Source organism: Dendropsophus ebraccatus, chromosome 5 (genome assembly GCF_027789765.1).
Source record: "Dendropsophus ebraccatus isolate aDenEbr1 chromosome 5, aDenEbr1.pat, whole genome shotgun sequence".
NCBI classification, from domain to species: Eukaryota; Metazoa; Chordata; class Amphibia; order Anura; family Hylidae; genus Dendropsophus; species Dendropsophus ebraccatus.
This window is the reverse complement of record NC_091458.1, coordinates 64,870,614-64,892,610: the sequence shown is the minus strand read 5'-3', so window position 1 is coordinate 64,892,610 and position 21,997 is coordinate 64,870,614. Positions and strand designations below refer to the sequence as shown.

At 41.8% G+C, this 21,997-nt stretch overlaps 1 protein-coding gene across 2 annotated transcripts in view; it reads right to left on the bottom strand.

The window, feature by feature from the left end:
- Positions 1 to 1,961: 1,961 nt before the first annotated feature.
- MYO1A (myosin IA) overlaps positions 1,962 to 21,997 on the bottom strand; it is a 58,374-nt gene continuing 38,338 nt past the window's right edge. The window contains exons 16-29 of one of the 2 annotated variants that reach the window (XM_069970397.1): positions 21,572 to 21,772; positions 20,746 to 20,972; positions 19,742 to 19,942; positions 13,378 to 13,477; positions 11,000 to 11,149; positions 8,671 to 8,739; positions 8,290 to 8,376; positions 7,381 to 7,455; positions 7,102 to 7,236; positions 6,399 to 6,505; positions 5,927 to 6,059; positions 4,726 to 4,875; positions 3,690 to 3,829; positions 1,962 to 3,414 (exon numbers count right to left, since the gene is read on the bottom strand). In XM_069970397.1, coding sequence (XP_069826498.1) covers positions 3,288 to 3,414; positions 3,690 to 3,829; positions 4,726 to 4,875; positions 5,927 to 6,059; positions 6,399 to 6,505; positions 7,102 to 7,236; positions 7,381 to 7,455; positions 8,290 to 8,376; positions 8,671 to 8,739; positions 11,000 to 11,149; positions 13,378 to 13,477; positions 19,742 to 19,942; positions 20,746 to 20,972; positions 21,572 to 21,772 — 1,902 coding nt within the window. In that variant the 3' untranslated portion in view covers positions 1,962 to 3,287. The remainder of the gene's footprint in view (positions 3,415 to 3,689; positions 3,830 to 4,725; positions 4,876 to 5,926; positions 6,060 to 6,398; positions 6,506 to 7,101; positions 7,237 to 7,380; positions 7,456 to 8,289; positions 8,377 to 8,670; positions 8,740 to 10,999; positions 11,150 to 13,377; positions 13,478 to 19,741; positions 19,943 to 20,745; positions 20,973 to 21,571; positions 21,773 to 21,997) is intronic. The other variant, XM_069970398.1, reaches the window with a different exon arrangement.

The window sequence follows — 21,997 nt, the reverse complement described above, 5'->3', positions numbered from 1 at the left end:
TTTTTTTTTACATGCAAGATACATTTCTTCAAACACACTGAATTTCTATTTTTCCCATTCTCTACAAATACATGCATATGTTTGGTCCGAATTGCAAGTTAAAAATGTCAGTATCAACAGCATTAATCAGGGGCGCTGAAATTGTGATAGGACCCACAAGGACGCTTAGTAGGTGAAAATAGGCGGTTTATTATCTTCTCTGGAACCCCAGCAATATCTGAAAAAAATATGAATGCCCGGAAAAGCCCTTGTGAAAATTATGCAGGTCAACAGACGTCTGTAAATCCTTTTCACGCCTCCGCTTATTTAGGAGTTTTTATTTTTTTCCTCTGTTAGTGGATTCCCCAGATTAGGTTTTGCTACCACAACATAACATTTTCTCTTTGTATTGTCACTGTTACTAGGGCTTCAAGTGCAAGATATGATGAATACAGATAGGGAAGAGCTAAAAAGGTGTTTTAAGGGTACGTTCACACGTACCGTATCCGCAGCGGATACTTGCCCATTCACTTCAATGGGCTGACATATTCACAATGGGATTGTCATCCCCCTGCGAGTATGTGAAACTCAGTGCCATTAACCCCTGCAGCCCAGAAACATACTGTACTGGGTCCCCGCTCCGGCTTGCTGTCGCAGTGCACTGATTGGCTGACTGCCGGGAGACTCTGAAGCAAGCCAGAGTGGAGACCTGGTAAAGTATGTACCCGTGTAGTGGGGGTCAATGGCGCTCAGTTTGACATACAGCAGGATGATAATCCCGCTGCAAGTATGTCAGCCCATTGTAGTGAAAGGCCAGGTATCCGCAGCAGATTGCTCTGGTAACTCGCAGCGTAAAATCCGCTGCGGATACGGTACGTGTGAACATACCCTAACACTAAATCATGATACTTGAGTTAATTTCACTTCATACATTTTAACTGCTGGAGGTTCGACCGTTGTTAAATTGCAGACACAAAGGATACTTGTGATCCTTAGGATACTTGTTTTATGTAAAGTACAAATTGTAGACAATGCAGAGTAATTTAATGGGGGAGGGGTGTCAAAAATTGATATAAGCTGTTCTACATAGACATGTGAATACATTTAAAAAATGCTTTTATAGATTAAGGGTAGCTTCAGACATAACCGATCCGCAGATGATTTGACCGCAGCGAATTTGCAGCGAAATCCGCTGCGGATCCATGTATTTTCTATGAGATAGACATCCTGCTGCGAGTATGTAAATTAACCCCCTCGGCAGTCGGAGCATAAATTACAGTGACTTTGAGCTGCACAGATCACTGAAAGGAGATCTCAAGTTCTGATTTAAGCTCCACATGGAGCGGCATGTGCAGCGCCCAGAGCCGCTAGCTAGGAGGAGAGAGACGTGCCCGGTAGCAGCACAGCGCTGAGCACACTGGAGGGGAGCTTGACTGCACGACTTGAGATCTCCTTTCAGTGGTCTGTGCGGATGTGAGATGGGTGCGCTCTGTCACTGTAATTTATGCTCCGGCCGGCGGGGGGTTAATTTACATACTCGCATTAGGATGTCAAACTCGCTGCTAGTATGTCTTCTCATAGAAAATACATGGCAGTGGATCACAGCGGATTTCGCTGGGACTTCGCAGTGTCAAATCCGCTGCGGATCCGTTATGTGTGAAGCTACCCTGAAGAAGTTTTCTGGCATCCCCCATTCCTATTGATAAGCCGGTTGAAGGGGCCATGACACTCTACCAAGCACCGTGTTTATTGTTTACCAGCACGGGATTGTTACTTTTGGTCTCTTGATTAGAGATGCTGAGATGCTGTTAGCTGCAATACTAGGTACAGACACTAACAAAAGTATAGGGCTGTTTAAAGCATGATCACTGCGATCAGTCATCAGAGGGCATGACAAAAGACAGATCCCCCCCCCCTCCAATTTGTAGTCCAGAAAAACCCTTAAACCTTTGATAACAAAGAATAGACAATGACAATGCACCCATGAGCCACATTTAAGGTTTATTAGCTGCATGTTATATAATTCTCCATAGGACCTTTGATAGAGCAGCTCTTTTTTTATTGACAAACTGTAAATTCAGTGTTTCCCCATCCAAGAATCCTTGAAACATATTGCCCCTTGGATGTCCTTGCCTATATAGTTGTCTTCTCAACAACAAACTTATCCTCAGACCGGAACATTTTTACAAAGTGGAGTCACAAAAACTAAAACAAAGTAAAACCGACTGCCTTCATGATTAGTGGCTGACAATTCTCGGGGCATGGTATAAGCATACAAGGTGTGACGCCATATATACCCATGCATGTTCAGTGTATATAGCCGCGCCCTCCAATTAACTTTTTTATTAAAATCAAATGATGCTGTTATGTCATTGCTGAATAATGTCATCTGATCAGATTTATGTGCTTATGTACTGTACATTAAAGATAAAATATATTAAAATCAATGTATACATATATAAGATATATTTTGTATGAAAGGTAAGAGAGAATTTGGTGAGACTGTAAAGTACGGGCAGATGATGATTTAAGTATAAGTCAATAGAGGGCTTTCAGTGATCAGGAAAATAATACAGGTGTATGGGAGAAAAATGTCTATAGTTATCTGTCAGGTGTTAGCTATCATTTTCTTAAAAAAAAGGGGGGGGCTCTAATTCACTGCTATTAATAGTTCTTTTAATCTTTTAATATGAAGCCTTATATGTATAATAAATCATTGCAGACAGTACACAGACACTATGGGGCATAGACTTATGAAATTGTCTTTCTTGCCCATATCAACCAATCACTGCACAGCTTTCATTTTTCAAAAGCACTATACGAAATGAAAGCTGAATTTTGATGGTTTTGGTTACTATGGGTATTAAAGACCTCATTTGTCAAAAGTGTCTAAAAAAGTGTCCTTGTTGCCATTAGCTACCTGCAGGTTTTGTTTTTTAAACTGTTCTTCAAAAATTAAAACTTTTTTTTTTAAATAAATGAGACCTATTGGTTCTTTGGATAAATATTTTAAATCTAAATTAGATCAGGGTAGGGGAGAGTAAACAACTACACAAGCACTCACCTGCCGCCTATCAGCTGTTATTGCCGTTTCAACTGTCCTTACCCCACCAACCAGAGATTCTGGCAGGGGATAGGTGGCAGGTTAGTACACATATATTTATTTTCCCCCACACCCTTAGCGTATTTAGCCATTGAAAAATATATCAGAAACCCCTTTAAGAAAGTCAGTGATGGAAACCTTTACATATTTATCTGCCTATTACAAAGGTAACTTCTGGACAAGCAAGTTCACGAGGACCAGGGCATTATACGAAGACTTCTACTCTTTGACTTCCTTTCTTCTTGAACACTGGGCCTTTTCCATTTTGTCCAGGTCCACCTGATTCAATTAATTTCACAACCACTGGATCTTTCTTGAACTTCACTGAAAACCTAAAGCAACGAGCATATGATAAATGTATAGTTATACCGAAAGGAAAAATATATAAAATACAGTTAAATATCTTTGAGGAAACTACCCACAACTGTAGTTAAAGTGCCTGTCCTTTTGAAAAAGATATAAGGAATAGAAAATCTAATAGGATAATTCGGTCTAAATCAGTGGTGGTCTTCACAAGGAGTTGGTCTTACAGAGATTTCACTGTCTCTTCAATTATTCAGCAATTCGACCAATACACAGCAATAATTTACAACTCATAGACACATACTCATCAGTAACTTGAATGTTTAACTTCTTTTGTGTTGTCTCTTGTACATTTTGATAAAGTTTTGTCACGATCTCAATGACGTTGTCACTGGCAAGAAGAATATCTCCTCCTGCTCCTCCCTTTGCTCCTGGTGTGGAGGTCTACAACACAAAATTATATTAATCTTAGAGCAAGCTACAAAGAATAAGATATACCACTACCATGGACTGACTACAATGTGTCAACTATCTACTTATATGGGTGCAGTAACTTCTGGATCTAGATAAATCCTGTGTATGGGTATGTGCACACTGAGGAAATGTGACGCAAAATCCGTAGCGGAATTTGCTGCTTGCGAACTGCGGCGGGCGCGCGCATCTCCGCCCGTGTCATAGACTCCATTCCTTGCACGGACGACGGAATCCACCTGTGCATAGAATGGATTCGGAAAAGAGTGGAGATGCGCGAGCCCGCCGCAGCCCGCGTGCGGCGAATTCTGCAAGGGATTTTCCATCACATTTCCTCAGTGTGGACATACCCCAATGCATTCATAGAAAAGGAGATAATATAGTGTCAGGTAAAGGGTGTAAAATTATTTAAAAAGAACTTATACAGTCTGCATACAGCAGCAACTCATCATAGTATGTCCTATAATAAAGTAGAATTCCTACTTGTCTCTCTGTATGTCAGTCTATAAACAGCCACATATCTCCTATTCTTTATACAGAAGCATCATATCTGTCAACATGTCTGTCAGTCTTTATACAGCAGCATCACATAATATCTATCGGTCTATATACAGCAATATCACATAATGTCTATCAGTCTATATACAGCAATATCACAAAATGTCTATCAGTCTATATACAGAGGCATCACATAATATCTATCGGTCTATATACAGCAGTATCACATAATGTCTATCAGTCTATATACAGAGGCATCACATAATACCTATTATCAGTCTACTAAGCTAAAAAAAAAAAATAAAGAATAAAAACAACTCAGGTTTGATCAGAAGAAGTTCTGATGCTAGAGGTTCATTGATAGTCAGTACCTGGGTCAGCTGTAAGAGGAACAGGCCATCGCTGAACTTGCTTACAGAAACGCTGCCAATCTCTTCCACATTAACAAATGTCTTTACTTGACCTTTTGAATCGGCAAGAGCAACCTGTTTTTTTGTTAGTAAAATTATCATAGCTGTTCCCTGGAAGAAAATATATATAGATATATGGGAAGGATTGATAATTGTGATTTGCTTATTATAAGTAGGGATTGTCTATTATAAAGTAAATGCATTGAATACATATAAATCCCTTCTTACACGTTTAGCCTTTGCTTACTGTATCTGTGCAGCCATTTAATTATTTAGTACACTACAGTAAGAATGATAGCAATTCTTTTCTACTTCTTATAAGGTTAAACTGGCCAACAATAAGTTGTTTTCTTTCATATTGACAGAAAGCTTAGAGGGACTCCATTTTATCATTATTATATAGCTAGAAATCCTCATAGTATGATTTCAGTATACCAAGACTTGTAGTGTTTTGCAAGCAAAGATTTAAAGTCAATTACTTTTCAAAGTAAATCATATATCCAAGTAAACCCTCTCCCTCTACCAATGCCAATATTGGTCATAAACATTTAAAAGCTACCAAGTGAAACTTTCTTCCGTCCACCCATTACATACCATAGTTAATTGTAAGAGCATGTTATTTATTTGGTCCTTGGCTTGCCGAGGCAACAAAAGACCAGCTACATACAAATTTAGCCTGTCAAACCCCTTCCCACAAAGAACAAGCCTTTTTCGGGCAGATCCCGTTAGAAAATGGCAGGATCCTAAAGCTGACCATACACGTATTATAACTGTTGGCCAAACAGTTACCAAAAATATACTAGTCTAGTAGATGCCAAAAGGATAGTCTTTTGCTATCCATTGGCACTATGGGGTATCTCCAGGGCTATATATTTACACAGCTCAATAAATCGTAGGCTGGGCTGCACAAATGATCGTCAGACCATTCAAAGTCATCGTCAGCTGCACATTAGCTGTTTACACAAGGTAATGGGTGGTCAATAGCAATGACAATGGCCACGCAAAAGATGCGATCAGCAGATCATTGCTGACCCTTTTACATAGTCCAGATTTTAGGAATGAGTGTTCCCACCCGATGACCAGATGTCACACAGTTTGGGTCTCTGTTGCCATATACTGTACATCAATATCTCTTAGCAGACTGCAGAATAGGACAACATACCTTGCCATCAATTTTGCTTATTCTTTGAACATTGGCTGCTACCTCTATCCTTCCTTGGACAGAAGAGATCAGTTTTTGGAGTTTGGGGCTTTTCTGTAATCCCACAGAATCACCTTGGAAAGGTCTTGAAACACTAAAAAAAAAACATTTGACTTACAGAATAATAAAATTACCAGTTTAATATTTTTCTATTATATTATCAGTACTGATAAGGAAACTTACCAAATGTTTAGGATAGTTAGAACCGAAATGCTCGTCATTTGATTTCCGGTGACTGGAGAAGTTGGATACAGCCCTATGGATGTATCTATGTTTTCTAGGACTCTCTAGGGCTGCATCCATCCTCTCAGGAGGGTTAAGCTATACTGGAACATTCAGTAAGTTTGCTCATCACTGATTATTAGTCATCTTCTGTCTGTTCCGCATTATATTATGTCCAAAGTCTTTTCTTTGCTATTTCAGTTATACCTACCTGGCCTGATAGGACTTCTTTTTGCCTTTAAAGATTTCACTGGCAGCGAGCTTATCTTGGAGTATCGCCTTGCGCTGAGGGGTTAGAGTCTGTCGGTATCTTTTGCACTATCCAAAAAGATTAAATTTGTGTACATATAAAATATTTTAGGCTCATCTATTATACTGTAGAATAATTTCATACACTAGTAAACTAGTCAGGGTTGGACTGAGAAAAACCTGGGCCCGGGGGGGGGGGGGGGGGGGGGGGGGGTGTCAAAAATCATTCTGTGTTGTAGGGCCTTAAGAAGCTTTGAGCACTGCCTAGGGATCAGTCTATCACTTGCTCAGAGGTGAATAATGTATAATAAACTTAGGCTTTACACTTGCCGGCAATTCTAAATTACAGCACATACTTTTTAAAGTAAAGGATTTCACTTTGTTAAAATGTTAGTAAAGCTGATGCCACAGCCAATCCTATTGTTTCCATTGGGATCATTTCTGAAGTGAATGTGAAAAATCCTGATAAATCTGATACATGGGAACAGGCCTTGTAATCTGATTTAGAAGCTCAGATGTTCTAGTTGCGTGTTATCCTGTATTTTCTTTAAATGATCTATATGACATTGATGGTCATATCACACCACATCACAGAACCATATTGTGCGGCATAGGATTTCCACACCAGGTCCAAGTGGATGTTGACTGAATATTTTAGTACTCACCTTCCAAAGATGGAACAGTCTCATTAATTCTTCATTTGTACTGGTAAGAAACTTATATTTTGGGGGTGCCCATGTTTTGTTTGTTGGAGACATTGAAGGAAGGTTGCTCTTTAGTCCCAAGAAATACTTTTGAAGCTAGAAACAAGAAATCATTGTCAGGTGCACAAATACTGTATGAGGTATATATCTTGTAATGTATCTATGGAAGCTACTAGCTGCAAGATTTTGGTCTAGCCGAAACAGAGAAAATACACAGTGTACGACAGCAGAAAAACTTACAATCCTCATGTAGATAAAAGTGGCCAGTTTCTTAGCTGCACCTGTACGGAAGTATTTCTGGTATTCCTTTCTCACCTGTAAAAAGAATTTTATTCATGAGTCGCAGCAACTTCTGTATTCAGTATGCTTGAACAAACAGTTACATGCAGTTTTTATAGAGCCACATTTTTTATACATATTCTGCTATCTCTACGTTTAACATTTTACTGTGTAAATTTACATAAGAAAACCTCTGCTTACACAGGTACAACACTTTTTGATTCACATCCAAAAGCAATTTTGCAACATTTAGTTATGGATTTGGCCCTAAGCCCTACAGGTTCATAGCTTTGTGAGCACAGAGTGATAGTGATTAAAGCGGGATTATAATCTTTTCTAATTATCATTTTATAATTACATATAAGCGGTTGTTCAGTTAAGTGTAGCTTATAAATTATTCATGCACAGTAGGAAACATCAGGAAAGATAGATAGATAGATCGAGATAGTTACCTAGACAGCATATTCTGAAGTTAGATGAATAGATAGATAGATAGATAGATAGACAGACAGACAGACAGACAGATAGATAGATAGATAGGAGATAGATAGATAAATAGATAGATAGGAGATAGATAGATAGACAGACAGACAGATAGATAGATAGATAGATAGGAGATAGATAGATAGATAGATAGATAGATAGATAGATAGATAGATAGATAGATAGATAGATCAGGATTATTACATGATTTCAAATTTTGACCATTTACATACATGTTAGGTTATGACAGACACAACAGATTTGATGATGATCACCACTGTAATGAGGTATTAAAAAAATCTTTGCTTCACTTCCTGTTCAAATCTTCCAAACTTTAAAAAGTTAGCCATTGCCCTCATAATACTGAAGCGGAGCAGATGGCATTACCTTGTATCCCCTCCAATAAGCACAAATAGTGGATGACGCTTCTGATTGGCGGTTCAGAAGTTTCATTCGCCTCAGCAACACACGCGCCTAAAAGCAAATTCACACCAATCAAAAGTGCACAGCAAAGAAGATTAAGGGGGTAGTCCCACCTTAGACATTTAGGACATATTAACAGGATTGCGCCATAAAGTCCCACTTCTGGGAACTGCACCTATCACACATTTAGGACATTCCCTGCTAATATGCCCTAAATGTTGGAGATGGGAATACCCCTTTAAATACTGATGTACTACTAGCAAACATGCAGGGTGTTCATCATAATCAGTCATAACGCTATTGGTACTATGAGTCACTTGGCATAAACGTATGCATGTCATTTACCTTCCAGCCTCGGATGTAGGCTTGTAAAAGTAAGGCAGAGAACCGCACTTTCTGATAGTGTTTCTTTTGCTGCAAAATTAAAAAACATAAACTCTGTAATAAAAATGTCTCAATCCTCCTGAGTTCTGTCTAGTAGTGACTATGTGCAATACATTTCCAAGGGCATACAGCTATTCTAACAGCTAAATGTGCTTTTGTGTCCTGAAGGAAAACTACAGTGGTGCCTTGGATTACGAGCATAATTCGTTCCGGGGCCGTGCTTGTAATCCAAATCCACTCTTAAACCAAAGCAAATTTTCCCGTAAGAAATCATAGAAATGCAGACAATTGGTTCCACATCCCAAAAATAATGATTTATTATTCTGAATAACATGTAAAACAGATGAAACAAACATTCAGAAACAGCAGAATATGTGATATTATAAGTTACTGTACAGTAATGGAGAGGATGGGAAACACAAGGACTGATAGAGACTGCAGGGAGCATGAAGGAATGAGCAGGGCAGATGTGGGCAAATACATGCAGCACTCTCTGTCTGGGGAGAGAGGGGTTACAGCTATGGAGAGATTACCTCCACAGTCCTGTCCCCTGATGTAAGCCCCAGCCTCAAGTGGATCTGCTATGATTTGGAAGGTGAGGGAGACTTCCTGGGACACAGTACAGTGCTGTAGATCCCGCTATACAGACCATGCCCCTCCTCCACTCGCGTTCCCACCCAGTCCTGGGAGCTCTTAAACCAAAGCAATGCTCTTAAACCAAGTCACAATTTTGAAAAACTGTGAGCTCTTAAACCAAAATGCTCTTAAACCAAGTTACTCTTAAACCAAGGTACCACTGTATATACATTTGTTCCATTGAAATCAATGGGTCAGGAGCAGGTACAGACTATAAGTTAGCACACTATTCTTCACACTATTATCCACAATTGTAGGATAATCCACCAAAAATGCAAATCAGTGTTTGCTTTGACCTCGCACAAGAACATTTGAAGCCTTTGATAGTGCTGCTGTATTTTTTTCAATTAAAGGGGTACTCTAGCTAAAAATGGTTTTCTTTCAAATCAGAAGGTGGCAGAGATTTGTAATTTACTTCTATTTTAGAATCTCAAGTCTTCCAGTACTTATCAGCTGCTGTATGTCCTGCAGGGAATGGTGTATTATTTCCAGTCTGGAGAGCAGGAGAGGTTTTCTATAGGGGATTTGCTACTGCTCTGGACAGTTCCAGTCACGGACAGCAGAGAGCACTGTGTGAGACTGGAAAGAACACACCACCTCTGGCAGGACATACAGCAGCTGATAAGTACTGAACGTACTGGAGATTTTTAAATAGAATTAACTATCCAGTTGGCTTAAAAGATTTTTATTTTTTGCTGGAGTACCCCTTTAACAATCATGGAGTAGTAGTAGATATGTGTCTACCCTTGGTCCTACCTATCCTGACTCTAGAGTGATGGGTATGCTGTTCAGAACAGGGACTAGAGATGAGCGAACCTGGAGCATGCTCGAGTCCATCCGAACCCGAACGTTCGGCATTTGATTAGCGGTGGCTGCTGAAGTTGGATAAAGCCCTAAGGCTATGTGGAAAACATGGATATAGTCATTGGCTGTATCCACGTTTTCCAGACAACCTTAGAGCTTTATCCAAGTTCAGCAGCCCCAGCTAATCAAATGCCGATCGTTCGGGTTCAGATGGACTCGAACCCGAACCCGTTTCGCTCATCTCTAACAGGGACCCATCTGTACGAGGTTGCCTTCTAATGGCTGGTAAGCACCCATTACCTAGTTCATATTTGCACAAGAACCTCGAATTTAGTAAATATAATAAAAGGCTAGTAAATATAATAAAATGATCACAGCTGCATATATCTTAGCACTCACATTTTCGTGCTGTATCTTTGTGTTTGCTTTTGCAGTCACAGCAGTTTAGCACCTGCCTATTTATTTCACGTGTGAGGGGATTTTGATCCACTTTGTCCTGTTATTTGGGCACCATCGGGGAGATTTATCAAACATGGTGTAAAGTGAAACTGGCTCAGTTGCCCCTAGCAACCAATCAGATTCCACCTTTCATTCCTCACAGACTCTTTGGAAAATGAAAGGTGGAATCTGATTGGTTGCTAGGGGCAACTGAGCCAGTTTCACTTTACACCATGTTTGATAAATCTTCCCCATAAGTTTTTCCAAATGATTTTTAATGTTGATAAAACATGAGCTGCAGTCAGATCAGTGACCAAGCAGACTTTAACTGTAAAAAGTTGTAAGAAGTGATGAAGCACACCTTGATAAAAAAATTTTCATCTTCAGATTTTTACACAATCTTGAAACTTACTGCGTGGCCACGGTAAAATGCAGAAATGATAATCTGACTCTTCCGCATGAGCAAAAAGTGACTCCTAAGTCTCCATCCACGAAATGTTTTCTGTATAAGGGTGGCCAGCTCACCTAATTTCTTCTTGCGCTTCTCCTCTAAGTCGAAAAGCTAAAAAAAAGTCTTTGTTAGTAACATTTTACCTGTAAATAGAGGCAGAAATAGCTTATGCATGTCTAAAACACTATTTAAAAGGAAACTCCCTGACGATCTGATTACAGTTACATGAGACCCAGTGCAACAGAGACTAAAGGCCCTATTCCACGGGTCGTTTAGAGGAGCAATATCGTTCGTATTCGGCCGATAACGGCCGCTACGAACGATATTCGTCCCGTGGAATAGAGTGCAACGATCAGCCGACATCGTTCATGTCGGCTGATCGTTGCAGTCGCTTGTTTTTCAACATGTTTAAAAACAAGCGACTGATATAACAGCGATCTGCTGCCGTCGCTCCGTTGAATAGGACCGTCGGCAGCAGATGCTGCTATATCCTATGAGCTGCCCGGACGATCAGCGATCCCCCGGGCAGCCCCCCCCAGCAGCTCCCCGCCGCCCCTCCCGCACTCACCCGCTCGCTGACGCCGCGTTGAATAGCGGCGGCAGCGAGCGGGGAACGAGGAGCAAACGAGCGCTAATAGCGCTCGTTTGCTCCTACAAACGACTCGTGGAATAGGGGCATAAGACCTAAGAAATGTTCTTCTGTAAGATGTTGGGTCTCTGCCGCAAAACCGTCTAAATGTCAATAAAATAGATATCTTGCAGGACTCCCAGCAACAGCTGCAGCTGGAGTTAAGTAAAAACATTCATTTTTTAAGACAAAACTGTCCTGATCCTACTTTTTTTATTCTAAAGTACATGTTTCATTAGGAAACATGGCAGAATCCAGTATCTAATATGCAAAAAACATTTGATCATCCAGACAAAGAAAGGGGCCAATATCCCAATACACCTTATACTTTAGTTGACTGCACCCAATGCTGGTGGCGAGTTCAACCACTGATGTTAGATGTCTGAGGCTCTCATGAACGACCACAGACAGATCATGTTGATGGAGATAAAGGTCAGGCATGATGGAAAGTCACAATGCCACCTCTTTGTTCTAGGAGAGATAAGACGCAGCCAGAGCTCACTGGCTGTGGCTTACTCCTCCCTCTAAAGAGAACACAGGAATTCTTGGCCGTGCCAAATGTTCCCATGTTTAGAAGGAAAGGGGGTGGACAGCAGAGATAACTGATGGCCTCATGAAAGTAATTAGCACTGTTTGAAGAAAGAATTAGCTTATGTGCACCTCTTGTGTGATGTCATTTGGGATAAGGAAACACTACTCTAAACACTGATCCCTACTCCAGTTGATGACATTCTTACTGTAAGACTATGTTCATAAAGCGTCAATGAAAAAAAAAAGGTGGCTGCCTTTTCTATTTCTGCAATGTAATTAAATTCAGTGCAATGCATTGAAATCAATAGAATGACGGACGTCCAAAATGACATTGCCTGCGCGAATGGCAAAATAATGATCATGTCAATTATTTTCAGTCATCTTTTGCAACCAGTGGACGTTATTTTTTAGTTGTTCACACAAAGTTTTTCTTTTTTCACCGTCCTTTCACTGTTTTTACTATTAAATTCAATAGACTTTTCAATTAAAGACACAGCCAAAGGCCAATTAGTCCACCTGACCTGGGATAATGTACCAGTAGCCGTCATTGCACTGACGGGAGGCCAAACTGCAAAATAGCAGACGTCATTTTAAACTCAAAATGATGGATGTTATTTTTGCTTTTCAAAAATGGAGAGGAAAAAACATTGTGTGAACATAGCCAAAGACTGCTTGATAATTCTCCAATGTAAGTGACTTCACTAGTTTATTTTTTAAAATAAATATTTAACAACACACAGTAGTAGTGTGTGAGCTGCGAGTACACTACTAGTCTCTTGTGCCCTTGAGACTGAAATTGGGTAGCAAAAACTAAAATATAGCAGGCTCTGAAGCAGTTTTTCAAGTATAAAAAAATATTATAGTGGACACATGAAATAGTTATATTAAAATGGGTCATATAGACCAAAAAATATACTAATGATTATAACTATATAGTGCAGTTTAGAGCCGCTCACATATTTTAAGTGCTAAAATATTTTTTTTGCAAGGACCCTGCAGTAATATATGCACTAAATATCATCTAAAGGAAGGACAGTATGTATACACATCTACATAACTGGCTTTGTATGATACAGCATGTTTTTTTTCTTTTTTATCATTTTTACTTTTTTTATTTTTGTTATCATATTAGAGTAGCAGATTATACCTGTGTGCACATTAACTAGAAAGCGATACATACTGTGCTTGGGGTCCTGATAAATAGTTTTGTTCTTCCAAATGCAAGTTCCTCACTTGCAATATTGACTTCTGGGTCTTTTAACATGCTCTCTACCCCACTCCTATCACAAAACAGAGAGTAAATATTAGAGCGAAAATCCTAGTAGAACGTTCTCTGAAATGAAAATCAAAAGTCAATTCAAATTATAGCTAGACACCTAATAGAAAAGTATATCACAAAGTCAAAAAGCTACAGCTTGATACTTTGGCGTCAGTTGGTACCAATATTAACCCCTTAACGACATCGGGCGTAAACTTACGCCCTCGCGCCCTGGTACTTGGCGCATCAGGGCGTAAATTTACGCCCGATGTTTCCCCGATCGCTGCGTGTTCGCACACAGCGATCGGGGAAGATGGCCTGCTATAAATCATAGCAGGCCATCTTAGCTTCTCGGCACGGGGGTGCTTACGATCGCCGCTATAGGCTGATCAATTCAGATCAGCCAATAGCGGCGATCGGAACCTTTCCGGGTCATCGGTGACCCGATGACCTGGAAAAAAATGGCGGTCGGTGCTGTCCGAGGACGGCACCGACCGCCATTACTGTAAAAAGTAATGGTGGTCACCGTGCCACCGGCCCGATCGGCGTGAACGGCCGGCCGGCCGTTCACGGCGATCGGGCCGGTGGCACGGCGATCAGAGTCCCACAAAATAAAAAATACCTGCCCTGAGCTGAGGGGTCCAGAGCAGGTATTTGTACATTACTCACCTGTCCCGGGGTCCTGATCGGCGTCTTCCGGGTTCGCGGCGTCCTCCGTCATTCCGTTCGGTCTTCGGGTCTTTCCGGCGGTCCCCGTCGTCTTCTTTCTGCTATTTTCGGCTCCAGCCTCGTCATTTTCCGGAATTTGCGCTCTGCTGCCCTCTAGCGGCTGATATGTGTAATACACTTATCAGCAGCTACAGGGATGTTCAGAATGTAGAAAAAGTTTGTTTTTTTTTCCAAATTTTTTTTTTTCTATTTTCCGCACCCTATCGCCGCTGAGTGTTGATCAGCATCGCACGAAAGTGCGCTGCTAATCAGCAACTCCTCCTTTTTGGCGTAGGGTGTTTTTTTCTATATTCTACTGCCACGGTCTGCTGATAAGTGCCGCACATAAGTGCGGCATTTATCAGCAACTCCTTTGTTGGCGTAGGTTTTTTTTTTATACTTACTGTAAAAAAACACGTAAAAAAACACTACATTACACCACACTACATTGAATAAAGTTTGACACTACACCACTACATACCCCATATACCAATCCCCGTATAAAGATGGCCCCCAGGGTGTTTTCGGCGTCAGAGGGATACGTTATTATTGCCTCCGACACCGAAACAGCCAGTGAGGATGAATGGGGGGATCCTTCTTTCCTCCATTCATCCTCATCCTCCTCATCATCCGGTGACGTGTCTGGGGGTAGCGTAGCGTACGCTGCCCCCCAGACACGTCTTTTCCGCCAGTACCGTCCCAATAAGAGATCACTGTATGGTGTGAAATTCTACAAACTCTGTGAGCGTACCTCAGGGTACACTTACAGATTTAGGGTACGTGCACACTGCGGAATGGCGAAGGATAACCCTTTGTGCATTCCGCAGCTGGCACCCGCTGGCGGACTGATGCGGGCGCATGTCTCTACCCGTGTCATAGACTCCATTCTATGCACGGGCGGATTCCGTCGTCCATCCAAAGAATGAATACGTTGGACGGAGAGCGGAATCCGCCCGTGCATAGAATGGAGTCTATGACACGGACGGAGACGCGCGCCTGCATCAGTCCGCCGGAGGGTGCCAACTGCAAAATGCACAAAGGATTATCTGTCGCGATTCCGCAGTGTGCACGTACCCTTAGAGTGTATGTAGGAAGGGACACCCGAATGCAGCCCCCAGATGCCCCCAGATGCCCCCTCCCCCCCCCCCCCATCCTTGGAACAAGTGGGAAGATCGTCCGGGAACTGATCTTCCCACTGCTTTATAAAGGTTACCACCTGTACGGGGATAACTTTTATACCAGCACCCCCTCTTCCGGTCCGTCACTGCCCGAGCTACTGTAGCTTGCGGCACAATACGAAAATATCAGAAGCAGTAATAAAGCCCTAATATTTAGCAGCCATATAGCGGACCCAGCGCTTCTGGATATGAAGGACCCCGTATCGCACCAGGACAACATTTTCCAGGTGACGTCCCCCACACTGGAGAACAGGAGACCCCAGAAGAAGTGCAGAGTGTGGCGTAACAGGGGGATCAGGAAGGACACCATTTTCCAGTGTGACACCTGTCCTGATCCCCCCGGCCTCTGCATACAGGATCGCTCCAAGGCGCACCACACGTCATTGGAGTTCTACATTATCTAAATTCTGTCCCTTATTCCTATTTCAGGGGTCACGTTGATCCAGAGATTATTCTGATCGCCAATATGGAGTCGGGAAGGAATTTTTCCCCTGTGATAAAGCTACTGTCGTCTGCCTCACGAGGGTTTTTTGCCTTCCTCTGGATCAACACAGATAGAATTTGATGGACACCTGTCATTTCCAACCTTATAAACCAATAGTTGGCCTAATACCCCCAAATAAATTAGAATTGTCCCTTTTTCCCCAGCTAAGTAGGTATGGCCGCCATTCCCATTAGAGGATGCCATGATGCAATTACAAAGCCTCTGTGCGGCCAGGACAGTAGAAACCCCCCACAAGTGACCCCATTCTGGAAACTACACCCCATAAGGAATCTAACAAGGGGGGCAGCGGGGATATGGCCCCCTGGTGACGGCCACATTTGGGACGTGAAAATAAAAAAAATGGTATTTTTTATTTTCTCGGCACATTCTACGTAAGTGACTGTCACCAGTGGGGTCCATATCCTCACTGCACCCCTTGTTAGATTCCTTATGGGGTGTAGTTTCTAGAATGAGGTGACTTGTCGGGGGTTTCTACTGACCTGGCAGCACAGGAGCTTTGTAGTTGTGACATGGCCTTCATCCTCCATTCCAGCCTCTAAATGGCGCTCTGTCCCTTTGGTGGCTTGCCCTGTGCCCATATGGCACATTATGCCCACATGTGGGGTATTTTCGTACTCAGGGGAAACTACCCTACACGTTTTGTGTTCATTTTCTTTTTTAACCCCTTGTGGAAATGGAAAAAATCAAGGCTAGACCAACATTTAGTGTAATTTTTGTAAAATTTTTACTCTAAATCATTAATCTTGTCATGATTTTTTCATTTTCACAAGGGGCTAAAAGATAAAAAAAAACAATAAATGTGTAGAGCAATTTCCCCTGAGTACGGAAATACCACACATGTGGACATAAAGCGCCATGCGGTTGCAGGGTAAGCCTCCGAAGGGAAGGAGCGCCATTTGGTTTTTGAAGGCTGGATTTGGATGGAATGGATTTCGAGGGGCCATGTTGCATTCAAAAGGCCTCTGTGTTGCCAAGACAGTTGAAACCCCCCACAAGTGACCCCATTATGGAAACTGCACCCCTCAAGGAATGTAACAAGGGGTTTAGTGAGCATATGAACCCCACTGGTGACGGGCACAAATGTGGAACAATGAATTTATCATTTTCACAAGGGGTTAAAAGAGAAAAAAACACACAATATGTGTAGAGCAATTTCCCCCGAGTCCGTAAATACCCCACATGTGGACATAAAGCGCCATGTGGGCGCAGGGCAAGCCTCCGAAGGGAAGGAGCGCCATTTGGATTTTGGAGGTTGGATTTGGCTAGAATGGATGATGAACGCCATGTCGCATTTACAGAGCCCTCGTGCTGCCAAAACACTGGAAACCCCCCACAAGTGACCCCATTCTGGAAACTGCACCCCTCAAGGAATCTAACAAGGGGTGCAGTGAGGATATGGACCCCTTGATGACGTGCACATTTGTGCCATGAAAGTGAAAAAATGAAATTTTTTACTTTTACGTCACATTGTTCCACATTTGTGCCCGTCACCAGTGGGGTCCATATGCTCACTGTGCCCCTTGTTAGATTCCTTGAGGGGTGTAGTTTCCAGAATGGGGTCACTCGTGGGGGGTTTCCAGTGTCTTGGCAGCACGAGGGCTCTGTAAATGCGACATGGCCCTTGAAATCCTTTCCAGTGAAATTCAGCTTCCAAAAGCCAATTGGCGCTCCTTCCCTTTGGAGGCTCGTCCTGCGCCCCCTTGGCACTTTATTGCCACATGTGGGGTATTTCCGTACTCGGGAGAAACTGCGCTACACATTTTTTGTCTTTTTTTTCTTCTTATCCCTTTAAGAAAATGAAAAATTGAAGGCTAGAACAACGTTTTAGTGTAAAAAATAAATTTTTCTTTTTTCACGCCATATTGTTCGGAAAATCTGTGAAGCACCTGTGGGGTCCAAATGCTCACCGCACCCCTTGTTACATTCCTTGAGGGGTGTAGTTTTCTAAATGGTGTCCCTTTAGGGGTCTTTTTCAGGTTTTGGCACCCCAGAGCCTCTGCCAACCTGAAGTGGTACAGTCAAAAATGACCAAATATAACGGAGGCGTTGAAATTCACTAGGCGCTCCTTTGTATCTGAGGCTTGTGGTTGCGTCAAATAGCGCAATCGGGCCACATATGGGGTATTTCTATAAACTGCAGAAACGGGGTAATAATTATTGGGGTGCATTTCTCTGGTAATAGGTTTATAATTATGAAAAATATTGGATTACAATAAAATCTCTGCACAGAAAATTAAAATTTTCAAATTTCTTACACACTTGGCTTTTATTTCTGTGACTCCCCTAAAGGGTTAAAACACTTTCTGGATATGCTTTTGCAGAGTGTGGGGGGTGCAGTTTCTGAAATGGGGTGCTTTGTGGTGTTTTCTAACATACAGGCCCCTCAAATACACTTTAAACCTGAACAGGTCCCTAAAAATATCTGATTTTGAAATTTTACTGAAAATTTGGAAATTTGCTGCTAATGTTTTAAGCTTCCTATTGTCTAAAAAAAAATGAAAGATCGTTTAATAAATGCCGCCAACATAAAGTAGACATGTTGCTAATGCTATTTAATATATAATTTATGTGGTATAACCACTTTCTGTATACGCAAAAAAGTTTCAAAGTTGGAAAAATGCAGTTTTTCACATTTTTTCACATTATTTGGGTTTTTTTCATAAAGATTCGTTATGAGTATCGACTCCAATTTACCAGAAATGTAAAGTACAATATGTCACGAGAAAACAGTCTCAGAATCAGCCGGATAGGTAAAAGCATCCCGAAGTTATTAATGAATAAAGTGACACTGGTCATATTCATAAAATTTGTCTCTGTCATTAAGGCCATTTCAGGCTCTGTCCTTAAAGAGAACCTATCACCTAAAAATCACTGTCCCTATTATTACAGGTCCTCTCTCCCTAAGTCTATTCCTGAAGATACAGACTGCCTTTGCAGTCTGTATCTTATTCTTTACCTAATCCTCTTCTTCGGTGTAGTAATGCCGGGGCGCCGCCATCTTGATGACGTCACGCTGGAACGCACGTGCGTTCCAGCGTGACCTCATCAAGATGGCGGCGGCCGGCATTACTACATCGGAACAAAGGAGTAGGTAAAGTATAAGATACAGACTGCAAATGCAGTCTGTATCTTTATGAAGTCTATTTATGAAGATACAGACTGCATTTGCAGTCTGTATCTTATACTTTACCTAATCCACTTGTTCCGGTGGAGCAAGGCCGGTGCCGCCATCTTGATGACGTCACTTTGCGTTCCACTGCTGGAACGCAAGTGACGTATTCAAGATGGCGGCGGCCGGCCTTGCTGTACCGAACAAGAGGATGAGGTAAAGTATAAGATACAGACTGCAAAGGCAGTCTGTATCTTCATTTTGTCTATTTATGAAGATACAGACTGCCTTTGCAGTCTGTATCTTATACTTTACCCAATCCTCTTGTCCGCTGCCGGGCGCCGCCATCTTAATTTAGTCACTTGCGTTCCAGCGGTGGAACGCAAAATGACGTCATCAATATGGCGGCGCCCCCAGCATTGCTGCCGCTCTGCATGACAGGAGCTTCCTGTCTCGCGCCGGCTCTTTTCAAAAGGAAAGTAAAGTGTGTATATCTCAAAAATACAGTTATAAAAATAATTAAGTGTATTTGCAAATATTAATAAAATTTAAATGTACAGCTAATTAGCAAAAAAAAATTTTTGGAATTTCGGCCATGATTGGTTCTCTTTAAGGGGTTAATACTATGGATATATTTCATATGGCATTGCCAGTGCACTGACACCTGCAGCATAATTATATACCTATTTATATGTAGATCTGATAAAAACTCCATGATTGATACCTATAATACAAGTACATCTCCTCTTTAGTACTGTAGATCATGCTGATTCCATATAATCTTACCTTGCGTCTCCTCCCCACTTGGGCCAAGTCTGTCTACTCAGCATCTTGTACCGTTCCAGAAAAGACTTGTACTCTTGTCTGTAAGCGTATCCAGCCCGACGCACTCTGACATTCTCCAGCAGCCCTAGATAGCGGACCTGTGTCTTGACAAGGGTGTCATCAAACAAGGAGGCTTTTTTTGTGCCATTAGGCTTCAAACACCTGTTTTGGTGGTACACATTATATACAATAAATATAAATACAGGAGGAAAAAAACAGGAGAGTGAAGAGTCGGAGAGACTGAAAGGGGGAAAATAATTAACCATAAACTTGGAGAAAAGAGGCAATGACCACAACTAGAATAGTATATTCAAAACTGCCAAATAAAACATATGTAGTTACTTAAAAGATATTAGTAGTTATTCAATTATTTAAAGGGGTTGAACACTTTATAGTAAATTTGTTTAGTGTACAGTATAAGTAACTGTTCTCACTGCACTTACTGACAGCAGCTCCCTGTGTAAAATGAGCTAAAATCAGACTCCGCTCCTTCAGGCTGTGCTGTCCTGCTTTGTGGTGATTCTGTCCATAAGATGACCGACATGGAGGTGCATGTGACCATTCTCCGCACCCCAGTGTCCACAGTAGGCATATACAGGCTCAATGTAAGACACATTGGGGCAGAGCATGGTCACATGCCACTCCATCTTATGGACAGAATCACCACAAAGCAGGACAGCACAGCCTGGAGGAGGGGAGTCTGATTTTAGCTCTATGAGGTACACAGGGAGCTGCAGTCAATAAGTGCAGTGAGTACAGTTACTAATAATTTTACTATAAGGTGGCCAACCCCTTTAAAATTAATTATGTGGGCTTCCATGTAACCTTTGCTTTGAAATTGGGCAAAATAGTTCAGTCTAAAGCAAATGAGATTATCGCAATGTTATCGGCACACTATGATAATATATTAAATGAAATGTAGATAAAGCAGCTTCTCAGTTGTCTATAGTTAATACAGCAGTCACCTGATATAATTGGGATTCTTAGCATACAGATTCTTCATAAGAGTCGATACCGAGCCTTTGAACTGGAAGCCAACGGTAGGTGGACGTTTAAGAGAACTATTCTTTGGATCTCCTTCTGGGAAAAGAGATTTCAGCAGTACATGCTTTGCCTTCCACATAGCCTGGGACAGGTCTCTGTAGAGTAGATCATTGTTCTTGTCCAAAAACCCATCTGTGCTGTATGTTACCTGTGCGAAACACAGGTATTTCAAAACAGTTGCATTTTGTCAACCTCTAAAGAACATCTCAAGACATGATACTTAAAGTGAATGTACCATCCTTTTTTTGAACCACGGCCCGCTTCCCGTGTACGACGCTGTTCTATTCACTGGCACCGGGCGGGGGCTGAAGCATTGGAGAAGGGCCGGCCCGCCCTAGTGGGAGGAAACCCCCACCCTTCTATGACGCTGCTCCATTAGAATCAATGGAGCTGAATCACAGAGGGGTGGGGATTTTCTCTCACTGGGGGTGTGCTAGCCCCCTTCAGTGCTTCAGCCCAGGCTTGCGCCCAGTAATAGCCTGGCGCTGTGCGCGGGAACCAGGCTGTGGTTTTAAAAAAAAGACCGCTGCACTGCCTTCCCAGCACGGGCGCTGTTCTATTAATATGCTACACTGGAAGCAAATGTACCTGATGGTACATTCGCTTTAATGTATATTTACCTTGCACTGCAATCTCATCTTTGCTTCTGCATAGATAAAGACTTTTCTGTGGCATCTGTAACCTCTGCTTTAGTAACATGTAGTTATAAGGCTTGTTCAGGACAGCGCTAAATATAACATTTCTTACCTGACCAGCGTAGTGTTCTATTCGGAAAGATTTATCAGATAAAGTTGCATCTGTGATACGTTTATCATTCTGGGTGGTCTTGCTCGCAAAGTGCTTATGGTTTTTGAACCTTTGTCCAAGCTTGGTAAGGAAGGTGGCATCAGAGACATTTCCTGGGCGCAGGCACTCTTCATCCAGTACTGCTAGTATTCCATTTGTATTCTGCCATAAGGATTCATTTATAACTATTAGAACATGTCTAGTTTGTAACCCTTCACATACAGTATATAATGTGTATAATGGGTGTAATACAAGAACATGGATTAAGAAACTGCAAACCACCCCCATAGAATAATGTGAGTGTATATAACTCAATACTATGTGGGCCAAGTATTTTATGTTCTTATGGCCAGGACTGAAGTATGTGGCTGTGACCCTACAGAGGAA